General features: G+C 45.8%; 1 protein-coding gene across 1 annotated transcript in view; it reads right to left on the bottom strand.

Annotated features, from left to right (window-relative positions):
• The window catches only part of Taldo (transaldolase), a 38,920-nt gene extending 13,236 nt beyond the window's left edge, over positions 1-25,684 (bottom strand). The window contains exons 1-4 of the mRNA XM_075674568.1: positions 25,478-25,684; positions 22,606-22,729; positions 5,909-6,016; positions 1,532-1,663 (exon numbers count right to left, since the gene is read on the bottom strand). Of these exons, the coding sequence (XP_075530683.1) occupies positions 1,532-1,663; positions 5,909-6,016; positions 22,606-22,729; positions 25,478-25,577 (464 nt within the window). The 5' untranslated portion in view covers positions 25,578-25,684. The remainder of the gene's footprint in view (positions 1-1,531; positions 1,664-5,908; positions 6,017-22,605; positions 22,730-25,477) is intronic.
• Between the last annotated feature and the right edge of the window lie 1,204 nt (positions 25,685-26,888).

Genomic DNA, 26,888 nt, shown 5'->3' with positions numbered 1-26,888 from the left:
AGCGCAACCCGATGGTGCTGGCGCCCTGTAGCAGACGACACGGCTGAGGTCACGCCTATGGCTGCCACTGTGCCTGTGCGTTAATTACCCAGGCGCCCACAAGCGGCGCTGCGTAGAGCGCCAGCTGCCCGGAGCCGTGTTCAAATTGGAACAGGACGACCGTGTATAAAGGTGCTGTTGTAGATATGGACGCGCATTCCCGGACGGTTGCTTTCGGCTATATCACTTTCAGTCCACGCCTACTGGTTTATTGAGCACTAAATCATCTGAAAGCGATAGTATCGCCGAAAGTGATCATTCAAGAAGATGCCCCGTCCCTAATTCTATTGTTTCTCTTGCAAGCACAGAAGCCGGTTTTTATAACAAAGTCCAAAGTTGCTCAAGAAAAAAAAAAAAGAAACAAAGCAAGGCACACTAAAGAAATGTGAAATAATACACAAACTATAGAGACCTCGGTGGTGAATACGTGTACCCAATCTTGCTGTTATATCTAGTTCTATGAAGTACCAATGAAACTCCACTAAAGTTCAATGTTCTCTCAAAGAGAGAGCAACACTAAATCATGCATTCTTATGCTGTTCTTCCAAAGCACTCTTTCCCTCAGCGTCACCTGTGCCACCACCACATTCAGATGGTACAGAGATACCATTGCTTCCATCGAGCAAGCAAAAAACATGTACCAAAGGCATCGGAGCAGAGCCACAATGCTGCTGCTGCCTAGAAATAAAAGCAACAAGGATTGATAATACCACTGAGGACTTTTCCGAAGTGACTAACTCGGTCCTACAGCAGAGAAAAAAAAAAGGCATGCCCAGCAGTTCCAAGTCAAAGACTATGTTCAGCAGCTCCATTGCAATGTACCCTTAGCAAAAGTGGCCATACAACTGAACAAACGTTTACATAAGTAATGCTCAAGACTGGTCTTCAATTTAACACTGCTGTGCACCAATGTCACTTTATGCCCTTACAAGCAGGCAAATTCATAATAGCTTTATTTTCATTTCCACAGCTTCGAATGAGATTTTACAAAGGGCTGTGATGGCTACAATGATGTCCTGATACCTAGCTTGCAACTGCTTAGCCATGTCAAAAATCGAAGTGGTGGTTGTCAGTGCCAATTGCTACTTAATGCTCTGCACAGGACAACAGCGATGATGGATTAGCATTGATAGCATAATTTTAGAAAGTAGTAATCTCGCCAGAGAGGACATGCAACAAGCTGTTGCAGTTATTCAATGGAGCACTGAAGGGTTATGCATCAGCTTCAGCTTATTCTGTGGTAACTAACTGTAAGCCCTCATGTCTGCTAGCCTCCCGATTCAGTCAAGTGGCAGAACGACTACTGCGGAAAGGTGGTGGTGCACTGTGCGGTACCCGAGTTAAGACAAGTTTTTCTTTAACAGCAAGCTTTCTACCTGGGGAACCTGTACGTCTTTCCTTCATAGCTTCGGGCTACTTTCAAATGGATGACAATTATTTTTTTTTCTCTCATAATTCAAGCCCTCGTGCAAGTGGCGAAGAAGCAGCTCACTTGGCAGCCTGAATTCCTTCCCAGGTGGAGGCCAGCTTGATGAGGATGCGCTTCTTGTCGATGCCGTGCTCTTTGTACAGGGCGATGAGGTGCAAAGCTTTGGCAATGGATGCCTCCTTGTTGAATGACAGCCTGCACCAGAAGAAATTGCAACCACATGGCTATTGCAGAGAGCTAAGTGAGGACTATCCAGTTTCAAAAGAGCCGCTAAACAAAACCTGCTATAAGTGAACAAGCATGGCATGAAGAGCATAGTCAATCACATCAGGAAATCGCACAAATCTATCGTTTCAATTTAGTGTTTGGCATGAGAGAGTAGACATCAGTGATGCCTCATAAGTGATGGAAACGACCCCTCTTGGTAGCCCGCCAGTTGCCAACACTGTTTTACAAACCATACCTTAACAAGGCTCCTCCTGGCACAAAGTGAAACAGATTACAAGGTGTTGATTTTGGCCACTATCAACAATGCGTTTCACTTGCGTATTTCCTTTTCGTCAATGACGCAGACAAGCGAGAGCTGCACCACCTATGCCCTACGCTTGTACACATGCGAGAGTTAGAAATTTGGGGACTGCGCATAGGTACTACAAAGGAGCACATGCTTTGGTCCAATTGGTCTCTAGCTGAGGGCAATGTGCACTACACGAGAACTGGCACTTAACTTCCGTTCAAAAGGAATCAGCAACCAATCCAGACAGCATGGTCAGTAAGCATACAACACAACAAATTCACATTAACGCATGTCATTATTCATCAGTCTGCAGCCGTGAAGGTGGCATCTACCTAAGCCCCCACCAGCACACTGGATTGCCTTGCTCCCTTTGGCAGGAACCCTCCGTGTTACACCTGGCTGTAAAGCATAGGTAAAAAACAGCTACTGCAGAAGTGAAAGGGGGAAATTATATAGTAATGAAGATTTTTTTTAAGCAGTTAGAACACGTTTGAACTACAGACTTCCAAATCACAAACTCAGTGCTGTGATCGGTACACCACGAAAGACGTATCGTAGGAAAGCTTATTCCGGAGTATTTATCTATGGTCACATAGTGTAGCTTGACTAGGGACAAATGGGCAAAAACGTGTCCATGTCTGTAGTACCTAGGCGCAGTGCCCAAATTTCCCTGTTGCAACTCGCACATGCACACATGAGTAAAGAAAATACACTGCATCTTTTGCATGTCTCTGCCCTTGAGAAAACGGAAACGTTTCCACTCAATACATGCTAGGTGGTGGTTAGACTCAAACAGACCCAAGCTTGGTCACAGTCAACATATCTTTAGCAGACTTTATGCTTAGGACTTTTGCCATTGAAGTATAAAAGTTTGTTTCACGATAACTATGCAGAAAACAAAAGTAATGTTTAACAGCCTGGCACGAGAATGAGAATTCGTGGGTAGCCGTCAGCCTCTAAACTCTGTACAAGATTATGTTTATCTAGGCGAATTTGTTTTGAGAGACCCTGATCAAGGACATTTACAAAAAAAGTTATAATGCCTGTTGCCTGCCACATACACAGGCTTTACCAAGCCATCCTTATCCACCCCATATGTAATAAATACCCTTTGCAGGGGTAACAAAGTGAAGTGAAATCATGGCTTGCCAACTACCACTACCCTTGAAAAGAAAACTACTATCACTGCATTCTACTAGTACTGACATAAGGGGCAGAAACTTGGATCTTAGTAAATAAGCTTGAGAAGTTTGGGATTATGCTACGAGTAATGGAATGAAAAATGACAGGCACAACATTAAGAGACAGGAAGACAGTGACGTGGATCAGAAAGCAAACAGGGGTAGCCAATATACCACATAGTAACAATTAAGCAAAATTTGGGCAGCCCATTTAATGCTTAGGGCAAAGAACATGTGGACTATTACAGTTACAGAATCAGTGCGAAGTGAAGAAAAGTGCCGTCGAGGATGGCCTAAGAGGCAAATGATGCAATAAAATTAGAAACGTTGGCCGACAGAATACTGGGGAAATTGAAGATCGCTGGGAAAGGCCTTCGTTCCCCAGTGGACATATCAGATGATGGCCAACATGCCTTAATTATTAATTTATGGATGTAATGAGCCTTATAACTGCCACTATAACGCATGATGCATGCACAGGGACTTCCAACAAGGCCGACTGGTTGACAGAGCGACCAACATTGTTTAACATAAGAAAGCAGTACGGTGCAAGACGCCGTAGTGGAGGACTTCAGATAAATTTTGACCACCAGCGGTTCTTCAATGGGACCCTAAAGAGATACAGTAAATCCATTTAGACTGATAAAATATCCTCTCAAAACTACTTTCATTGATTTGACAGTTATGTTTTAATTATTAGAAGAGAAAATGAAGGTCAAAGTCCCAGTTTATAAATTTTGCGTCAACACCCCAGAGCTGGTAGGTCAGTAGGGGTGTGCGAAAAGATTTTTGAAACCAAATCAGTTACGAATTAAACAGTGCCAAAAGCGAATTGAATATTGAATACTTCTCAAATAATAAATAGCCATTATAATATAAAACGAGGTTCACACCTCAGTATATTTGAAGTTATCAAAATTCTGTCATTGCACAATACTTTATGAAGCGTTGCTTATTAAAAGCACAAATTGAGCATTAGAAGCCAACAAGTTTCTTCGCGTGGACAGGGCTCTGCAATGAGTGCGAATGACCACTGTACAGCCTGTAAAGTAAGGCTAGCTAAATGACGTAGCCTGCTCCACTACACACATTCTCATTAAGTCCTTGTTATAACTGCGGGGGTGAAAGCTTACTGTACTTTCGTTCCAATTTTATGTTTATTTGGGTGCAGTTGAAACTGAAATATTTGAAAAGTATTCTAAACATACTTGCATTTACGAATAGTGACTATTTGATTCAAATACCAAATCGAATAGGACACTACTCAATTCGTTATTCGAAAGTTTCAAATATTTGCACACCCCTACACATCAGTACGACATCATGAATTTCAAGGTATTTTTTTTTTCAATTTGGGTTGTTGTGCCCGAGTAAAAGTGGCCGATGTCTGCATTTGCAGTGTATCTAGTAATAGCTAGCCTAATGGCCGAAGTGGGAGCTTCAGCAGAAACGGCGATTCTGCAGTGCCCCTGAAACATCGCTTCAGCCGTGGAACACAACTGGCACGGCGAAGTTCCTAAGTGCAAGTGTCTACCAAGGTGGCCGTATAGTTACCAGCCCATACCCATCGTCTACTCCCAATTCTAGCACATAATGCAACTAGTGAGTTGTAACAATGTTCTTACTAAGTGCAACGACTGATAAGCCATTATTTCGAAGAATCATGAGCGCCCGCTTGCACCCTATGTGATTGAACCGTTTAGCGCCGAACAGCTGACCATTACTTTTGTTGGTTTGGGGTCACTTCAGGTTCAGGCACATTCTAAGAGTATCTGTTCGGATTCAGTTCTGGCTGTAATTCCGGTTCTGGTACGGTTTTCGGTTCGGGGTTGGGCCAACACCCCCCTGGTTGAGACACTTGGCCATTTTTAGAGCGCAGCTCTTGGCCGCTTTTTCTGGGTCGAGCATCGGTGTCCCTCGGCGTAACCGCGGGAATGCGCTCGTGCTATTGCTTGCGCATTAGTCGTCGTCAGCAGCCGGCTCCGATGCCGCTCATCATGCCAGTGTTGCAATACTGCCCCTCCCTCTGCGAAGGTGCTGACAACACTGTCCCACTACCAGTTGGTGTGGTGATTTCGGTCTCAAGTCTTCAATATATGTATTGCGAAATGAAAACACCTATCGAGCTGCACTCAAATTTCGCATTAGGGCGTATCAAAATAGTCTGATCTGCAGTCGACAATTAACTTGTTCATGTCCTTTTACCTGGTAACCAGATTACATTTATTTTTATTTGAAAAAAAATTAAACTTGTCTTGCTGCACAATAACCAGATATTTAATAAACGTATAATGAGAACTGATTTAAGACATACAAAGCACCATCCTATTACCTTGAGTATATTTCTCTGAAGTCTATGGGCCTCAGAATAAAATTATGCGACTGACATATTTATGGCCAGTCAATCATAACTCATTTTTGAGGAGTGTAGTGTTGCAATGAGGCTTGTTGGTTTGCCAACTTGGAATACCAGTATAGTGCCTACAGAAGAGGACAACAGAAGGCACATTGACACACAGACACGGTGCCAAGTTCTAACAAAGTCCTGTTGATGTTGAACACATCTATGCATTCATTTGCCTGCTATTATCCTCATCTGTATACACTACACTAGTATTTCATGAAGTGTGCAAGTCTGTTTTATTAAGTCTGTATATGCTAGATACATTCAATGTAGCAACTCCGGCCCCTTTTGTAACACACTGTAGCCACTTGATGGTTTAAAGAAAGCAGTTTTCTCACCTGGCATCAACTTCAGTAGACACTCTGCCGGGGATGATCTTGAGAATCTCCGAGCCAAAGAGAACCACCAGCTTGTCCATGGCATGGACCACCTGTTCATCCACAGTCCTGAGGAACACAGAGAGAAAAAAAGTGTACTCAGTAGATGTTCCCCTTTCAATAACTGGAAAGTTCCTGCATAAAACTGCAAAGCCAGATTGGTATCACACCCCTTGCACAAACTTGTGACATCAAGTGCACAACAACTACAACAAATACTTACCCAGACAATTGTTTACCCCAACACAAGAAGACATTTCGGAAAAATGTGTAATGAGGGTCAAGGAGAGGGAGAAAGACAAGGACACGTTTCTTCTGAGCCTTGTGCTTTGTTACGCACACCTTTTGCAAAGTGAGCTAACTCACCGAGTTCGCTGCTATTCTAAACAAAAGAACACTTCACTATAAGCCGATCAGTGACCCCCTGCAATCTCCACAGCAAACAGATGTTGAAGAGACATTAAGAAGGTGCATTAAACTGGGTCAGCAAATGAACTTTCAGAATACTAGAATTGCCAGTCTTACCAGTACCAGTGTTTTGGTATGCGTTAAGCCAGCAAACACAAAAACAAAGGATGAGTTTAAGTTCCTACACTATGCCCTCATGAGATCTTGAGTTTTGAACAGTGTCTGCTCAGGACAAGGTAATAAATCATCTGTAAGCGTTTCATTGCACTGCAATTACACTGCATTCTAAGGGGACAAATGACTACCCAATGAGGACAGATTTTTCCTAGCGTAAGTGCTCTCAAACTGTGGTTTAATACAGGTACCTTGAAATATGTGACATCGTACTAAACATCAGCATTGCAGTTCAAGAGCTTACTTCCAGAAGAGAAACACTGCCCTTAAAGGAGTACTGACCATGCTACTTTTGACTCTACATTCTTGTGTCAAGTGAGGGTCCAGGGCGTCTGAACTCAAGAAAAAAATATTGCGAAGCCTCAGAGTGCCCCTAATAATTTAATATGTTGGCTTTAGTACAGCCAGTTGTGGTTTCATTTCTACTGTGCTGCGACGTCATGATTGTGACATTTTGACAGTCACTCCGGTTCGGTCATTTGCTGCGCTGCTACAATGGCCAGCAGAACAAGTAGCAGCATAACAGGCAATCAAGCAAGCCGGAACAAGCGTCAAAATGTTGCAATGACCTTCTCCCATGCGACTACCTTCTGCATCATGTCCCAACACCTAGTTGAAGAAGAAGAAAACTTAAAGATGGGGGGAGGGGGAAGCATTATGGGTGGGGCCCTATGTCTGAAGCCCACTGGCCTTAGCCGCCAACCAGATTTGATCCAGAAGCGCTAGTTGCACCTCTGGGTCCAAGCTGGCAAGTTGTGGCTCCCGCTGTTTTGTGTTAGAATTTATCTTATTCCCTAAGAAGTATGCTAGGTTTTCTAGTTTTTTAGTGCATCCTTACGAGACGTGTAATGTCGGTCTATTGCCACACTACAGGCAAGTATCTGGTATAGCATCTGATAAATTTTCTTTTTAGCCTTAATAAATTTGGATAACCACGTGTTTGAATTTTTCGGAGGTCTGCGGCCTCCCCACCTTTGAAGAATTTATGGGCAGTTCCACATCTTTTGCGTGCGAGAAAAGGTATAAGGGAAAAAGATACCATTCAGGACATACAACCACTCGTAATGACCAGGGCAAAGTACGGACTACCATCCCACATGCTGGACAGGGGAGAGCAGGGCAGGGTGGACTCCCTCATTAGGAGCACCTATAAAACAGCACTTGGCCTGCCCCTAGGAACATCGACAGCGCGACTTTTGGCTCTGGGCATACCCAACACTTGTGACGAGTTGAGCGCAGCAGTCCTGATCGCTCAGAGGGACAGACTAAACCAGAGCTCTGCTGGTAGGGCACTCCTGATCAGAAATGGGCTCCCAACCTACCCTCAGCACCTCCATGAGGAGCTGGCAGATGTAATCCATGAAATTTGAAGGTTGCAGTAGCACCTATCCCCAAAAACGAACTACAATTGTCATGCAAACAGACGCAAGCAAAGAATGAAGTGGCTCCGGAAAAAAATCGGGCCCGACGCGAGCGTAAGATATGTTGACGCAGCGAGCTATGACAGACTGAGCCACGTAGTTACAACAGTCGATAACATGAAACTGCTTACAAGAGCTTCTCTACAGACAACTTCGACTACAAAGACTGAAGCTTCAACCATAGCCTTAGCCATAAGATACCAAGAACATAGAGGAGAACCGTCAGAGATTTTGTTGTACTCGCAGGAGGCATGCAGCAACCCATTACAACTCTGAAGTTAATGGGACAAAGACTTGCGCATAACCACAGGTTGATCTGGTGCCCGGGACATGCCAGGCTTGAGGGGAACGTGAGGGCCGACGCTCCAGCTTGAGAATTTAGTAACCAAGCAGAGCTCTCAGCTCCCTCGAGCCAAATGGCAATATCGACAACAGCCAGAGATGTTCTAGCTCACCAACACAGTTTAAATTCAACCAAAACTAGCTGTAGAAAAGCTATTACAGTTAAAACTCTATAACGAAGTCGGTAAAATCTGCAATTTGCTTCATTATATCGAAATTTCGTTGCATTGAAATTCGACCTTTTATGCAAATAAGTACAGTCATCAATCGATTTATCTTACATGAAAAGGGGCCACAAAATTTTCCTACTTATCAGGCCATTGAAAAAAAAAACAAATTTGATGAGAATACAATTCATTTTGTCCAATTTGGGAGTCTGCAACAAATGATACAATTTCATGCCACGTCGACGTTATCTTCCTATCAGCGGTGCGAATTAAGCGCAGCCGCACATTGCTTTCACATCCACTCTGCCCCCGCAGCTGATACGGTCATGGGGGTTAAGTTGGTGCACGTCTCATTTTCTGGTGCAGCTGTGGCTGTGCGCATGGCTGTAAGCACGAATGAGTACATATGCAGCCCATGCACCCTGCTTCAGAGGCAATCTGCCACGTGTGCAAAGAGAGGGCGTGCCAAGATGGCGTGGCATCATGTAGACTGTCTTGCCGCGAGTTTAGTACTGGAGGCTGCGTAATCTTGAGTCGAGTTGAAGCCAGAGCCAGACGAAGCATTCACTTGCCCCTTCCGGCACTTTTCATGATAGCGTCGCCCAGTGCGGCCAATGATTTCAGCATTTCTGGCCCTCACTTCTCAATGGTTCAATGCTACTGCAACGTCACTCGCAACCTCTCCGCTACCACAAGGGCCTTTCTGCACTGTTTTTATCGACAAGAGCATTGCCCAAGCTATTTTAGCCCCGACAGGTAGTAAATATTCCCCTAGGTCAGCCTCAAAGCTAGGTATAGTCATGTGTAGTTGTACTTAATTACTTTCTAAATCGTGTCATGGCTAAGAAAACGAAAAGTATTATTAGTTATGAAAGAAATATGTTTGGGTGGACCGATTTTGCCATAAAGAGCAACATTCAAACACTAGAGGTTGCTTTGGCGATTAATGAAATAATGTTGTGCTGCAGTGCTTCCAAGTACATGGCCGTAAACTTTCGTTTGTCATTTCTCCGTTTGAATGCAGGTTGTTTTTTGACAAGGTGCTGCTTTTTTTATTTCTTTCAGTGTCTCCTATGGGCTCTCGCTCTTCAGTGTTTTCGGATGAAGGCATTTCAAGCAGTGAAGTCTCTTCACTTTATCACGCTGCTTTCGACATTTTTTGTCAGTGTGGCATGTGCCGTTATCAAGTAAAATAAAATGGCTTTGTGTGCATCTACGTTTTCATTTGTTATGGCCATATACTGGGCCTGCTGCAACAGGGCTCAAAAGTCTCAATGGTCCACTAATATCCAGCGGACATCTGGATAATGTATGAATGCAGACGTCCAGCACAGAACATTCACGGGTATCCGCTGAACATACAGATGACATCCAAACATTTGAGTCCCATATAGAATGCTCTGTGGACAAACAAGGGTCCCATATAGAATGCTCTGTGGACAAACAAGGTTATGAAGACCCGATCAGTTTTATCCAGTCAATATCCTATGGACGTTGTTACTATAAGATATTTGACACAAGGCATTGCTGCGAGCTATACTTTTTTCGGCCTCAGAGAAACACCTAAATGTTGGTATACGATATGTAGCGTTTTCATCTCTTCTTCCCAATGGTATGGCACACAGTAATCGTTTCACACTATGCAAATACAGCTCCCTAATCATGCTAGTACAAGCAACTCGTAGCACAGCAAATGCTTTTGGTGGTGATGCAGCTCATGCTTTGTCGTTTAACATAATGCCAAAAACTTATTTCTTCAGACCCCACCAAAAATATGGCAGCCAGTCTTCGTGTGCTGTTCTTGTGTTCGGAGTTGCCGCACCCCACCTCCGCACTGCTGAACTACACCCCTGCATTGCGTAGGTGCACAGCCAAGTAGTCCGAACTTCGATGCTGGCAAAACAATGAGCTGTCGGCAGCGTAGGCCATTTGTCTAGTGCTCGCACGTTTTGGTACAGCCATTCGTGTCTGCCAAAATTGAACCACGAGAATGAACGAGAAGTGAAGCAATCGTAATGAATTTTGCATGCTCTATACATTTGATCATGTGTTGTCAGGGGGCTTGCTGTAACAGCTGGCCGTCACAACAGAAGCGACATGACATCCATGACTGATGAATTGTTGTGACGAAGTCGGACACATTCACAGATTCTTGTCACGTTCGAAGTGATCCGGCACAAAATTTTTTTTATATAGCGGAGATGCTGCCATGCATGCAGATAGAGCGCTTTTCCTTGCCTCTCGATACAGAAGTGAGCTTGATCACCGTCATGGGAATGAGGCGGCCAGCAGTGGCGTAGCCAGAAATTTCGTTCGGGGGGTGGGGGGCTCACATTGCAGCTCGGCCTCTTCGTTATGGAATTTGTCGAGGGATTAAATACATGAATAATAACTGCATTGCATTGACAAATATGCTGCAAACAAATTTGAAAGCTATGCACTGTGAAGACAAGTAAAATATGAATTTTTTTCATGAAAGGATATAGTGCTCGCATGTCCCAAACATTGTACCCGAAATAACCGATATCGATGCTTCCATATTTCTTTGTTTATTAAATAAGTAAAGAAAATATCACATGAACTTTAGAAATATATCATTTTGAAACCAGCAAAGCAGTGCATGCCGCTGATATGAAAAATGTCAAGGCCATTAAATGACCTAGTTGAGGACAAATATTTTAATGAAACTTTGTCATTCAAGAACCTTGTTTACATTTTTGTACAACTGCAACGGCAAGGGAAAAATGTAAATGACTATATTCTTTATTCCAATGTATTGCACAGGAGCAGCTGTCACCAGTCGTGTATTGCGAGTAATTGCACAGAAATTAGTCACAGACTTGCACAGACTTGCAGGGGAGGTTGCGCTCAATCGAGTGCGTTGCAAGCTGTCGAGTCCCCACAGTGATGGCGGCGAGCAACTATTGTTTCTTTTTCTCGTATGCTAGCCGGAAAGTGTCTAAAATTCTGCCAGGTGAAAATCCACGCGGCAAGAAAAAAATGCATGCGCTCTTGCTGGCTCTGGCAGCCCTCAGGTAGTGAGGACAAGAAAATTGAAGAGGCTCAATGTGTCCGCGGGAACAAAAGTTTAATTACAAAAAAAATAAGAACATAGTTACCTTTGCTGGTTTTAGTGTTTTGACATGGATGCTTTGAAGTAGGTGAAAAAAATTGATATTCTTTTCTGTGACACGACGGCACAAATGAACCACCACAATGCTTCGTCTCATCGGACCTTGCTGTGTGCCTTGTCAACTTGTCTGATAGTGTGTTGATTTGGCTCGGCTCATTGCATGGTCCAATGTACAAATTTAGAAAACTCAATGCACCTTTGGCGTGAAATGTTTATAACAACATGAAACGTGCAAAGTTCCGGAATTGAAAATCTAAAGCACGACTTTGGAAATATTAATGCACCTTTCACATCAAAATTTTATGAGAACTTCATACCCATAAAGTTTCGGAATTGAAATCCACGCACTCCACAGATTCCACGGCCTCCGCAAGATGCCACAACAAGCCCGCTCGATATCAAAATGCCCTTGAAACTTTGTGCTTGGTGGAGCTCCTGGCGTTATGCGACTCCAGGTGCATGATCGCTGCCACAAAATCCAGCCTGAGTTCGCAATGTTTGTGCTGAAATGTCTGTCCTTCCGAGTGTGAAAAAGACCATACTAGACAAAATCCAGAATGATTTCCAGTGCCGGGGTTGTTTTAGTCTGCAGTACATGACAGCATGAAAAAATTTCGGGAGGGGAGGGGCTGAAGCCCCATAAGCTCCCCCGAACTGGCTACGTCCCTGGCGGCCAGCTATTTGCTACAGCCGTGCTGCCTACATGCAGTCAAAAGTCATTGCTGTGTCTAAAAATTGAAATGCACAGGGTAAAACACTATGAATAGTGTCAAGCTGTTATAATTGTTATTTAGCAAAGCATCACACAAGACACTGCAATCATGTATGAGAAGTTTGAACAAAGCCAGACAAATTAGGCTTGTGCATCTGTCATTTGGGTATTTATTTAGTTCTGTTCAATTATTGTATACCAACTAAGGCTTGGCTGGAATTATGGGTGGTTACATTTTTCTGCTTTGTGTTGAAATATGTATTTGCAAGCTGTTAAAAAAAGGTTTTGCTTGTTTGCTTCAGTTAGCTCCAACATGTGCGATTGCGTGATTCATTAGATGCACTTTCTTGAAATTGGCAACCCTCAAGATGACATCTATATACCTGATGTTTCAGATAGATTGAAACATCACCGAAAAAGAAAACCACTTGTTGAAGACAGCCATACAGCATTGTCCACAGACCACCAGCCTATAAAAGATGCCAGTTTGCTGACCTTTTCATATACGTCACATAACCTGAACAGAAGCTGAGGCCTACTCAATAGAATGTTTATGTGAAGATTGCCCACAGTTGCTTATGAGTGCTGTGGCCTCCAGCTTGCAGCCCGACATCTGGAATCATGTGCGTCGACTGTTGTGTGTTGCTTTTTCATTCCAAAAAATTTTAAATGCGCAGTAAAAGTGTCCGTTCCTTCCTAGCTGTGCACCAGTAAGATGGGTCTCCATTAACATCAGTGCCATAATTGTGTGTTGCAGCACTTGTATTGCAGTAAAAAAAAACATGCATGTGAATGTTGCAATAGCACTGACATGGCAGCGACCTCAGTGGCGGAAGACCACCTCTGGTGCCGGTACATATGCAATGAAATAAAAAAAATTGCCGCCGCTCGGACATTCCATATTTGCAAAATATGTATCCTATGGATGTCCTGTGGACATCCTGAAAGAGTAAATAGCGTCTTGTATACATCCCTGGGACGTTTGAATATCTGGCTTTGACGTGCACGGGACATCTGCTGGACAACCCTCTTGGTTGCGCCTTAAGCTCCTAGACGTCCATAGTACAGCCGGCAGATATGTGCCGATATCTACAGGACATCCACATGTCCACCAAATGTTGTCCTCTGGATATCTGGTGGACATTCATTGTCCATTGGAGTACACTCTGTCAAGCAGCAAGTGCATTCTGTAGTTTTCAGCCTGAATTTCTTCCTTTGTGGGCAGAAAAAAGGTCACTTCAGTTTTTAAGACAACGAATCTTCACTCAGCCAGTGGATGCCTAGGTCTTTTAAATGTGCTGAACATGCACTGAAAAGATCCGCAAACGCTCCTCCAAGGACGTACCGAATCCAAACAAATGGACTTTATGGAAATATTTTGAGGCTCATGTGGGGCGTCCCGAAGACATCCAAACGTACTTAATTGTACATCCCGAGGATGTCATCGTGTTTTCTAGGCAATGACCGGAGCAAACATGCTTCTGCTCAAATTACTTTACTTTCTTACGGTGCTGGTGCGTTTTTGTTGTTCAGAATATACGAAAGCACACCAACACGAAAGCACATAACCAGAAAGGAGTAGTCAGATCATCTGTTGCCAGGTGCACCACTGCTGCATAACATTTATTCATGTAGCACATGTTACACAGTTGAATTTCGTCAAAAATGTTGCTCAATGAGGCGAACTTCATCTGCACAATTAATAAGTGTTGCCCGAGCCTCATTAAAATACAAGAAATTTTTTATTCTTTTGCAGCTCGTTAACCTGGCTCCTGCAAGCACGAAGAGCGGCTTTCCCACACAGCACAGGACCGTAAGAAGGCGGAACATTGCGCAACTGGACTCTCTTTGGGAGCACTCGCAGGAAGGGAGAGTAGATTCGAACGCCACTAGCACAACTGTGACGTCACTGGCAACACGATGCAGCCGCGAAGCGAGAGGCACCCGCTGAAAGCGCGCGTCGAGCACTGTCCGCCATTTTCCGTCCCCGCACACTGCGCTAGCCGTCACGACAGTGTCCACTTTGTGAGCTCAAGAACCGAGCGAAGCGCTAAGCATCATGGTACCGACCAATGACCTTACGGCGTGCGCACGGCGTTGCAAGATAGGTTGAAAGATAAATAACAGACACGCAAGATATACGGTGCAGCGTTACTGGGCTACACCATCGTTGACATTGGAAGGCAGTGCTCAATTTGCCAGACCCAGACTCGTGAAGGTCAAAGCGCCGCCGAAAGTGAGACCGGCCGTGTCGACGCCCGACTGAAGCCAAAAAACGTAAAAGCGGCCAAGGTCCTCCTCTCGCTCGATCCACCGGCCACGGCTGCTTCCAGCAAGAGACGAAAGCTGCCAAACGCATACTCAGGACAGAAAACAAGATGAAAAAAAAAAATACGAGGCCTAGCAGGAAACAATGCAGGGCAGGGCAAGGGAAAAAAAAAAGCTACAAAGACGAAGGGAAAAAAAATCACGTGCGCGTTTAACCGTCAAGAACACCACGCAACGGCAACCGCACTAGAAATAGGCGTCCCGAGCCGAGGAAGTAAAGAAAGATAAAAATAATGAAATAAAAGAGGGTTACAAAGTTGTAGACGAACGATTCAGCACGCACGAAAGACAAGGTGAGGAACGCGGGCGCAGACAAGGGCCGCGCCGACCTGCGCGTACCGTATTTGCCCGCGCATAACCCAAATCGACCATCCTGCACCAAGATCTTCAAGGCTCACTGCTGCACCCAGCAACTACCGAATTCTTTTTCTTTTTAAACGAAGCTCTCTAGGCGAACTTTCCAGGGCTTTCCAGGCCGTGGCTGCTCGGTGTTGCTTTGCCGAACAGCTCACTATAAAAAAAAGAATGTAATGACGCGCCCGGTGGTGGGATCGAAGTTCGATCGGTCTCCCAGCTCGGCGATCTAAACGTTATTAGCCCACAATCGCACGTATACTTAGTATAACGCCAACTATACGGCATGTTGAGATGATCACCGAGTGTACCACGTGGCGTAGCACGGGTGCACGAGAGCTACATGCGCCAGTTCCATTTACGCCAAAGATGCAGGAACGAAATTTGCACATTCACAGCGTTTCATTAACCACTTCGCGAAATCTTCGCTTGACATTCCAAGATGTGCGTGGCATCGTTCAGCCTTTATTTTTCCTTTGCCTAGAGTTCCAGCTTTTCCCATTGCCGCCTCGCCGCGCGCATGATGCAATTAAATGTCGTTCTCTCGCAAGTACGTTAATATTAGTTGAGGGCTAACAAAAGAAAAAAGAAGTGGAATGCAAGAAATTAAAAGAAGGTGCATGCACCCACTTGGGCACCAACGCCTGCTTTAATTTCAATCGCAGACGTTCGTACAAACACCGCGCAGGCGTAAAAGCGCGGAGGTTCCCGGCACTCTTGCGAATTCGTCGCAGTCTTGACGCTTCCCAACACGATGAAAGAAAAAAAAAATAAGCTACATCACGAGAATGCTCGACGTGCAAAATGTGTTCAGACAATGACGCCACTGCCTGTCGGCGCGTTCAGAGGTTGGCTTGTATCCGGGAAAACCCGGCATATGTCCGTCAAGGTCTCAAGAGGCCGGTGCGCGCGCCGACCGACTCACGACAAGCGCCTGCGGTTTCGTCAGTCGGAGTTGGTCAAACCCGAGCGGCGCGCGGAAAGCGGAACCGCGGCCGTTCCGCCTTCCTTGTTCTTGCGTGATGAAACGAACAAAGAAAGCGAAAAGCGCCCGCGCAACGGCTCTGCAAGGTCTCGTACGGTCCGAAAAAGGAAAGCAAAAAAGCACCGCCCAAGCACTCCGTACAGACGCTTGACCACCGAAGCTGAAGCGTGCGGCCCCGGTGTTTATCAGTGGGTTAATCCCGACGGTTCATTAAACGACGGCTCGGTAGGCTGCCGGATCCTCTATGCGCAGTTGCTGCTTGAGCTCGGCTGCACGAGCCTGTTCTTGTGCGCGGGCTGCGGCATCGGCACGGCGTGGACGAGCTCGTTCCCGGTTCTCTCTTTCTTATTTTAATGCGAGGGTAAATGCCTCAGGGCATACAGGGGTATGGGATGGGGGTGAGTAAGGATGATTAAATGAATGAAAAAAAAAAAAAGATTTGCTGACCTAATGAAATCCGAGGGATCGATAATGTGGTCCCTGCGTCGGCGCAGTGTAATCGCTCGGATTATGCGGAGAGAGTCCCGCTGCCGCGAGGTGCCGGAGCCTCGTCGGTTTCAGTGCAGTAGGGCAAACCCACAGCAGGTGGTGGGCGTCGGCTTCAGCATTTCGCGACTTGCAGTGCGGACACCCAGGGCGAGGATATAAGTGGCGAAAGTACGGCCACTTCCGAGTCACGGCAGGAGTGAGGGCAACCCCCGACCCGGACCCTCCGAAGCGCAACCTCCTCTGCACGGCTAAGACCGCGGCGGCGCTTTACCGCACACGGAGGTATGAGAGCACGTGTGTTGCGCCGGAGGTGTTCCTCTCTTGTTAAAGGGAGGGTAGCATCATCTAGATGAAAGCTGAGGCAGTGACGATGGAGAGGTCGCTAGACGGGTCGCAGAATCCGCACGGCTTTGGAAGCTTAGAAGGTCGCGTGGGATCCGCTCGATAGATATTGGCTGCGGGATGCGTGCCGCCAGAAGATGGATCGGTTGACATATTTCAGGGCTGCAACTGACGCGTCGCCTGGAGGGCATCAGTGCGTTCCCAGTTCTGCTCGTGGCATTGCTGATCGAAAGCTGTCTGCTCCTCAGGAGCATGTTTGACGTGTAGCCTACTGTTCCCGGAGCCGAGGGAAACTGCTGTACGCGCGCCTCTCTTTCGCGCATGCGACGGAGGATTTTCCGGGGTACCGGCGCCAGACGGACGGACTGACGGGCGAATCGGCTATCCCACATACAGCTTCTCTCTTAAAAACACGCACCGAGTCCAGGATATCTTGACAGCGCGGCCTTTGGTTATCATTATGCTGACAGATTCTGGTAACAGACTGTTAAAGACTCTGCCACGGGTCGATAAACGCTAAGGCTAAACAGTATATCAGGCTAGATTGATCAAGTACTCATTCGAAACCACGTGTAGTATCGGTAATTCCACAGTGAAAGTTATTACTAAATGAAAATAAAGGCCAAACATCCATTCCGCGAATTTTGCGCCAAAACCGCCGCGCCCATACATCAGTGTGACGTTACGGATTTCAAAGAATTTCGCGCATTTGGGCCTTTGTGGCAGAGTAATAATTCTGGAATATTCCTGCGCTCAGTCTTTGGCTATGTTAAAATGTGATGTGCATCTAAACATAGGCCCGTGCAGACGCTGTACGTCAAAATTCAATGACGTCACAGCGAGGAGGGGTGGGAACTTCCAAGGTGGGGCGTCGCCACCTTGAAGTTTACAATATAGTGTTCCTTTAGGCAGCCACAGCATTTACCATTGCTTGTAGCTTTTAATAATAATTAGGCAAGGTGTATCGTTTGTATATTCTTGAACTAGCACTGCATTTTCCAGAATGGCGTCTATCGGAAATCGTCCACGAAGGAAGTCTTCCATCAAGATGAGCTAAGCAACAGGTGTAACCTAAATCTGTTAGAGGGTCTCTCAAACGGTTCAGACAAATTTTGTAGACACATAAGGTATAGCTACAGTTAATCATTCGCACCAAAATTTGCGTGAAGCGTCTCATATTAAGAGCTACGGACGATTACAAGTTACCCTTCTCCATAACCATGCATTTTCTCCTCAACTCGTTCGCCGAGTGATCGGGGCTAAGCTCCGCCTTCACTGGCTCTGCGTCGTGATGGCACGTCGTGCCATCGACTTCCGGTTGACTAGGAGAGAGCGCGCGATAGCCTCTCGGGGGACGGGGGGGGGGGGGACCTCTCCGCCAGCAGCTTGGCAGTCGACCCCAAGCGAGAGCTATCGCAGCAGCGAAGCGCTGCGAGCATTTCGTCGCAGCGCCGAGCGTGTCCAACATTCCGGTAATCACAGGCGAGCTCGGCGTTTAGGCGGATGGATGGAGGCATTAACTCAAGCTGGTGAAGGAGCTTTAGCGTAGACGTACGTAAGCGGCCTGATCGGTCTGCACGGTCCAGCCACCTGGTGGCGCAGAGCTTAACCAGCCAAACAAGGAGCTGACATTGCTTTAAAGGGGTGAAGACATCAAAATTTTCGTTCATGCGTTTGTTGATTCAAACGTTGCGTCATGCTTCAGGGAGCACGATACACACAGCGGGATTCATATATATCAGATAAATAATTTAATAATAGCATTATTATACCGAGCGATTTCGGTTTCGGTTTCTGGGCTCCGGGGGATGCTATGACGTCACAGAGGAGGAAACGCAACATGGCTTGCTCACGTGGGCCACAAAAAAATAGTGGCGTAAAACTATGCTGCGTCGTCTGCTCGCGCATACGCGTGCTCTGCTAGCAGAGTTCAACAATTGGTGATTCGAAGTGCATGTCACGATTATTATAATTATTGCGAAGAGCGACAACAACGGTAAGAAATTATTGCGGCTTGTGAGAGTCGGTGATTCATTCCGAAGCGCCGTTTAGCTTTGAGTGAACCGGAAAAGGCCTAGCGACGATATCGGCGGCGCTGAACGATGAGAGGCGGTGAAGCTGCCTTCGGTGTCAGATTGACCACTCCTCGGTCGCTGATTGGCCGCTTCGCCGTACGGCTGCCGCACAAATGGGTCCCGGGCCCGTCCTCTCTACGGCAAGGAAATCTCGCCGTTCGCGAACAAAACCGCCGTCGCACGGGCGCCCGCGAACGGCAAACGGCGTGCGGAGAGTTTCCGTGCCGGCAACGTGGACGGGCCCTCACATCGAGAAAGGCCAAGTGAACGAGAGACCGCTCCGAGCTGCCGAACTATGCGACTATGCGAGGAGAGAAGCGGACAACACGAACGCCGCGCTGGTCGCTTTCGGAGTCGGCCGGATAGTGTTACACTCACGCACGGCAACTCGCCGCACGCAGTTTGCCATTCGCGGGCCGCCGTGCGGCGTTCGTGTTGTCCACTTCTCTCCTCTTGTGTCCTTGTCTGCACGCTTTCTTTGATTTAAGAAAGGATTTCTATATGCCTGTAGCTCGGTCATAGTGGAGGCTATGCTCGGTCGCTCGGCTCAGCAGGCTCCGTAATCGGCATTTCATCGCTACTCATCATACGTCACGTTTTTGTGCTAGTGTGCTATGACGTCAATATTTTCGTTCCTCCTCTGTGACGTAATAACTGCCGCGCTAGCGATGGGTCTCGACTACGAGAAGGTGTTTTTAACGACTTTTTTGGAGCTGAATTAAAATTATTTTGAAATGTTTGCAGAGTCCAATACCTCGTTCTGGGTGTCCTTGCATACGGAAGCAGCCTACAACATGCTTTTTATAGCCTCAAAATTTGGTGTCCCAACCCCTTTAACCAACAGTAAAACACTTAAATATTTACAAAAACCGTGTTCACGATTACGCTCCTGCGGAAAATATACACCAGCAGCAAATTAGAATACACTTCGTTACTGCTACTATGTTTGATTCAGCTCTGTGCCACCAGGTTGCTGCACCGTGCAGACCATTCCTGTTTGCGCCATTTGCGCCTCTACTCCTCCCGCAAAATGGCAAGGTGAAAGGGTCAGGCCCAAACCGCTTACGCTTACCCGAATACCGGACACACGAAGCACTATTGTGGTAGTAATCCTCCGGCGTAAAGCGACGGCCGCAAAGGAGCAAATCGTGACGCCGATCGGTTAACGACAGTCCGAGTCCACTCCGTTCGTCTGCTGCCTTGCAGAGGGACGTGATGCGGCAGCTTGACATATTGCCAGTCGTTACGTTTGCTACCCACAACGTAACAAGAGCGAACCATGGTGCTTGCGAAATGATCGAGATCAACACGGAGCACGTTGTAACGCAAGCAGACGGCAACTGCTTTGTGCCGGAGGTGCTTAAGTGTAGCGAGAAAGTGTCCTTGTGCATTGTCTTTCTGTTACTTTTTTTTGATAGAAACAAATTGGAGAGCTTTAGGTTAGGGGACGCAAGCGGCCACGGTACTGCACATGTGCATATACCTCTACGTCTGGGTCTGCGCAGTACCGTCGCCCTATAGTTATTGCGTACGCAAGCCGCTTGCGTCCCCTAACCAAAAACTCCATTAACTAACATTCCAATTACAGTTAAACCTCGACATATAGAAGTCCGTAAAATCGGCAATTTGCTTCGCTATATCGAAATTTCGTTCTACTGAAATACGACCTTTTAAGCAAATAGAGGCGCCGATCGATTTTTCTTACACTGGAAAGGGCCCCGAAATTTACCGAATTATCGGGCAATCGAAAAAAAATCCAATTTCAATAAAAATAATTAGTTTTGATAAAGTTGGGAGCCGGCGAAAAAGGATACTGTTTCATGCCACGTTCGTCGACGATATCTTCTCGGCGGTACGAATTAAGCGAAGCCAGCCACACTTTCACGTGCACTTCACCCCCGCGGCTGGTAGCATCGCCCGCACTGGGACGGCGCTACCAGGAAAAGCGCCTGCAGCAGGAAACGAATGCTTCGTCTGCCGCTCGCTCCAACGGGTCACCTAGACTCCAGATTACGCAACCTCCAATACTAAACACGCGGTAGGACAGCTTACATGGTGCCACGCCGTCTAGCAGGGTGCGCGGCTGCGTATGCGCTTAGCCGCGCTTACAGCCATGCGCAGCCACCGCCGAGACGCGCGCCAACTTACCCCCCCCCTCCCACCCTCGCGTGCGCTTGACTCCCTCTTTCCCTCTGCTCGCGCGGGGAGGCGGCACTCGTGCATGAGGCCACCATCTTTCTTTCTCACCCTCGCACACTTTCACTCGCACCTCAAGCACAAAGTGGGCGGGGCGCGACAGGATCTTATCGCACTTGGACTATACGGAACATGACGTGGCTCCACTTCGGTGGTCGCTCTTGTTGCGCCGCGCGCGATTTGAGATGTGTTTGGAAACAGCCGCTTGTAATTCAATCATACGACCATCTGCATCCGCGGATCTATTGTCTCGGCATTCCTATACGGCGCAGTGAAATTTTGTTATATTAAATGGCATACAAACGCATTTTGTCATATTGAGGTTCTAAATGCATGATGTTCGGTGGACAAGAGGTTATGAAAAGCTCAATACTTCGTTATATCGAGAATTTCGTTATGTTGAATTTCGTTATATCGAGGTTTAACTGTATTACGAACATTTGTTCACCACAAAGTTGCGAAAATTATCGGTGACGTGCCCTGGGCAGCCAATCAATAGCTCGCCCTACAAGCATCATTCGGGCAACTTGCATCAAATGGTCAGGGACGACTGAAAATTCACCAGAGTGGCGTGCTGCGATCGGTAGCGATGTACATTGTTTAAAACCTTATAATAAATTACAAGCCTTATGCGAAGCACATTGATGCATCAATTAATGATGAGAAGGACCTGCCCTATCAATTCAGTACATTCGTACAAAATCATCAAAATTGTTTCAGCGTGCCTTTCATGAGCAGGCACTTTTTCTGGCAGTTCAGAGGTCTGCACAGGAAAGGTGCATGCATACAGTGGACTCCTTCCAAGATGAAAAGGGGTCTTGAAAATCTGTTTGCCTTATCAAAAAGATGTATTAGCAGAACTGCAATGCATCTATGATACATGCTAATGTACTGTTGGACACACCAATTTGCTTAGTTACATCTACCTCAACAAACCTGTACTGTAAGTTGATGTGGAATGATTACAATGAAGGCACCAAATAAAACAACGGACTAAGGAAGGTGACACGGGACAACCACATAGGCGCCCACCAGGACGTGCTCAGTGATGTGGAATGAGAGAAACATTTTCTGAGCATCAGCAGCTCCTCAGATCTCTCGAAATTAGCAGACGTCTGACCAACTCTGTCCTGTTTACTTTCCCTGGAGAGTCTGATGAATAAATTGCAGTAATGGACAAGTTTCCCAAGAAAGGCCACAAACTGCAACAAATAGACTATCATGTGGCGAGAAGATTGCTTCCCCTGCCGACCCCATTTACGAGGTCCTATATCCAACATGGCTTAGAAATCTTGTTGACAAAACATCTGATCATGTTTTGCGCACACATTGTTAGGATCAGTTTTGCCCAGACACGCCTGGTCCCTGCACTTCCTGGGCATGGGACACTGTGCTACATCATATCAAACATCCACTATGATATCCTGCAAGCAGACGCACGTCAGATACCACTGGTGGGAAACCCGTGGATAGCGATGTGCGTGTTATTGCATGCATAAACAAGGACAAGCAAAACAGAAGGAAGAACTCACTTTCCTTTAGTCTTGCCATACTGGACAGCTTCGTCCACTAGATGAGCGTACTGGGGAAGCTTGGAGGCGGCCAGGATGAGCGATGGATTCGTTGTGGCGTCTGTTGGCTTGTACTGCTTCATCACTGCAGTAAACAGAAGCTCTTGTGGACAAGTGAACCAATTTGTGTAAAATAGGCGCTACACATATTAACTCTTACAGTTATGGATACCTCAGAGTAATGGACACCAAGGTGACATGGCATCCAAAGAAGGGAAAAAATAATTGCAGGGTAATGGCTTTCCATTGGCAAGTTGGTTTTGCCAAAATCCAGAAGGCAGAGAAAGTTTACCTGGAAAGGAAAAATATTCGTCCACCTAAACTCTAGCAGGAAGCTACACAGAAAACCCATACAGGTTTCTAATAAAGTTTCACAGCTGAAGAAAAATTTGCCCTTGTCCAGGGATTGGAACTAAGACCACTGCCTTCTTCCAGGGCAGTCAATGTTTTATCTGAACTAGCAAGGAGGCTTGTTTCTCTGCCAGGAACATTTGCTTGTGCTGCCTCAGAATACACCACACCAGAAGCATTTAATTGACAAATCTGAGTGCACACATTTACTGCCCGAGGATCATAGAACTCTCAATTTCCTTGATTGACCAGTGTTGCTAGTTTAAGCACATGGGCAAACATTCAATCATTTAGCGAAAATTAAAATTTTTATGCTTTCTCTATTGTAGCCACATTAAAATACTACAGGCAGCGTATACTTAAGAACCTTTCAAACATTAATTGAGAGCCCATCATAAAAGATATGCCATTCCAAAAGCCATAACATTTGTAGGTACACCATTTTTGCACATTCCATTTGACGTTGGAAATTGTTTACACTACGGAGGCATTTATTTGTACTCTGCCAACGTTTCAACGTTTCCATTTCGCGAAGTCACAGCAGTAACTTTGGCAGTTTCTTTTCACCGATATTGTGTGTTTTCCTGTAAATTAGTGTCATGTTATCGAATCAAAGTATTCGTAGGACAAATACATTCAATTATTCTACAAGTGACTGTGTAAGTGATACCTACCCTTCGTGAATTGGTTACTTGCAATTGTAATTTGCAGATTTTTTCAAGGTGATATTTCATACATAACTTTTTCCGTTACATTTCACGGACACATTTCATGGCCTCATAAAAATGCCTTTGAACCACTGTGCATTATTTAATTGTTCTATTTATATCCACTCCTGCAATGGCTCGACTGAGTAGGGCCTTCAGTATTTGAAGAAAAACTACTTGCACAACTGACCGTGCATGACCATAATCGAATGCTTTCTTCCATCAGCACGGGCGTGTTCAATGGTCACTGACCTGTACAGTCAACAGACATCTCTTCGGGGACTCATCCAATGTCCCCTTGCCATGCAGTGCTATTGTTATTACAGTTGTTTATGCAGTGAAACATGCAGGTTAAGGTGCAACAATTTTTAATCAAATGTTACACCTTTGTAGCATTCAGACTGATAGTTGCCAAAATTTTCCATGTGATAGTGACATTGCTAGATATTATGTTGCGGAGGCTTACAACGAATGCAACTGCCCCTGACTCCACCCCTACATTTGCTGACCGCCACACTGAATTCCATAGTATTATCTTCACCTATTCTTTTAGAGTAGCAACAGCGTTGTATTTTATATAACCCAAGTCATTCACTGCAGTAGTCCCTGCAGCCTCTAAAAAACCCAATTCGTGGGAACATCTCTTTTTTTTTAGCAAACAAATATGTCTGTTTTTGTGGCCAATTTCACTTTCTTTAGAACTCACTCTCTGGTAACTTTGGAAGCCTTAATGGAGTAATTAAACTTTTTGTAAAAGCGTGCACAAGCCGCCCAAATAGAATTAACTATGACGTCACAGACGTGGCACCACACAACTCGGGCATCAAGGGTGCACGATCTGCTCGTACATGTAAAAGAACATTAACCAATACGAAAAAACTTAGAAGGGTGCGTTAAAAGTGCAATATAATTAAACAATTTAAGACGCGTCTTTATTATGGACAAGTGTAGAAAAAGTAAAAACGGAACTGCGTTGCAGAAAAAATAAAAACGAAACTGCGTTCGCAAACATAGGCGTTGTGTAACGTGCAATGGAGCTTAAAGAGCACGAAAAGACTTCGCATGTGGACGTTCTCGGCGTCACAAGTTACAAACGAAAGTAAAGAAAGAAAAGACTGCGACCGCCGGGCTAGTTAGTCATGCCAGATAGGAAAAACTTGGCTGTTAAAAGTACGGTGCGAAAGAGAGGAGCCACGCCCACTCGAAAGCAAATAAGTGATAGCAAATCACCACCGCTTAAACGTCTCCTTTGGCGTTACAAAGCTAACTTGAAGGACAGCCGGCCGATAGGATTAGGATCTCTCTCGGCACCGCTGGACGGTCAACTGATCACAGCCGCTGATAAGTGCTGAAATTCCGCTCTCGACATCGCAGGTCGGCGACGAATAAAGAAGAAGCGCGACCACCTCCGGCAAACTCTGCCCAACAGCCGGCAAAAGTAGAGGTGGGAACGCCGCAACAGGAGACCGGCTTTTCCGCCAGTAATTTCCCGGCGGATGAAGAGAATCGCCCTGCAGCAGGAAACAGCGGAGTGCTGAGCGGTATTCGATCCGCTGACGACTGAAACGCAGTCGGGTGAATTTCACCGCTTTTAGCATGTCAGTGCATCGGACAATTAACGTATACAGCTGTTATGGAAACGAGAATTCCTTTCCGCTCCGAACGACCGGCCGGTCAACTGTAATCTTAGTGAAATTGAGGGCACGTGGTACAGTGGTGTCGTCATAACTTTTTTTTTTTTTTCCTTCAGTTTCTTTGGCGAAAGCATCACGCACCTTCGAAGTCTCCCGTGTCGGCGACAACGGTGGTGACCTCCTTCAGCTGATCCAGAGACGAGGCCATCTTCGCACGCTTGATACTGTCAGCACCAGTCATAGCAAGTTGCCGGGTTCCCGGGGTTTTTATACGGCCACAGCGACGCACGCGTGCGTACGGCTCCTACGGCTTCCTTCTTCCCCCTCCAAGCGTTTCTATGGTTGCGTAGCGTACAGAAACCTTAGTAGCCCCACTTCACGTAACCCTCATGGCACCAAAAGCGTACATTGCGATTGGTCAATGGCAGTGGTACGACCAGGCCCGACAGAAGTTCGAAAAATGTGATTGGCTGTCGGCGGTTTTTTTGGCTGTATGTGAAATATTACTATATCAATTTTGTCTATGGCACTTAAACTCCTCTTCAAGCGTCACTAGGATTGCTTAAATTACTTCAATACAACTTATAATGCAGCTGCTTAAGGTAATTGATTTATTTTAAGATTTACAGAATAAATTATTCTTTTATAAAAAAAACGAAACCGAAACTGCTGAGGTTTTTCGCTTAGTGGGATGAGTGGCAAGTCTAACGCATCGTTTCGGTTGAGGCATGCGACGACGAAATATGTCAAAAAATGACGTGGCGGCGCTGCGATCGAAGTAGCGTGCGCGTTTACTCGCCATCAGGAGGTTTTCTGCAGTGATCATATCGTGGACAATATGTTCCGTAGTGACTTACGTTTCCTTTCTTGAAAACACTGCGCTCGATATATCCCTGTCAAAAATAATACGTCACGCTGATGACGCACATATCGTTCATGGCGTGGACGTACCGGTCGCACAGCGTTAAAGAGAATTAAAGAAAGGCGACGCACGCGGTACAACGTTGGAGTCATTCCGAAAAAAAAAAAAACAGACTGCTGTTTGTTTATATCCTGCGATACTCAGAAAGTTAGAGGGAGGGGTGTGCACTGGGCATGTGCCGCTGAATTTGTTTTTACAACGGAGCTGTATATGGCTAGGGTCATAGAGTTACTATACTGGCTAGGGTATCAAAGAATTTTCGTGTCCGCACACAAAAACTATATAAAATCAAATAAAATCAGTTAATACATTCTTGGAAGCAATACATTGCCTTATATGCCCTGATGTTCTGTAGTAGTATTGTGATATAATAAGTCAAAATGTGCTCTGTTATTATATGGTTAATGTGTTTTTAATCAGCAGTGCTACTTCATTTTCTTTTTTCTTCTTTTTAGTGCATTGTTCAATCGCACTAATGCACTTCTCTGTTTATGTATGTTACATCCACTCCTGTAATAGCCCGCCATGGGCTGACAGTATCAATAAATAAATAAATAAATCATCAATGGCTCATACCACCGTAAGCAACCATAATATATGCAATGGCTCATAGCACCGTAAGACAGAGGC

This window comes from Dermacentor variabilis, chromosome 11, assembly GCF_050947875.1.
Source record: "Dermacentor variabilis isolate Ectoservices chromosome 11, ASM5094787v1, whole genome shotgun sequence".
Classification (NCBI taxonomy): Eukaryota; Metazoa; Arthropoda; class Arachnida; order Ixodida; family Ixodidae; genus Dermacentor; species Dermacentor variabilis.
Note: the sequence above shows the minus strand (reverse complement) of the source record. Positions and strands in the feature narration are given on the sequence as shown.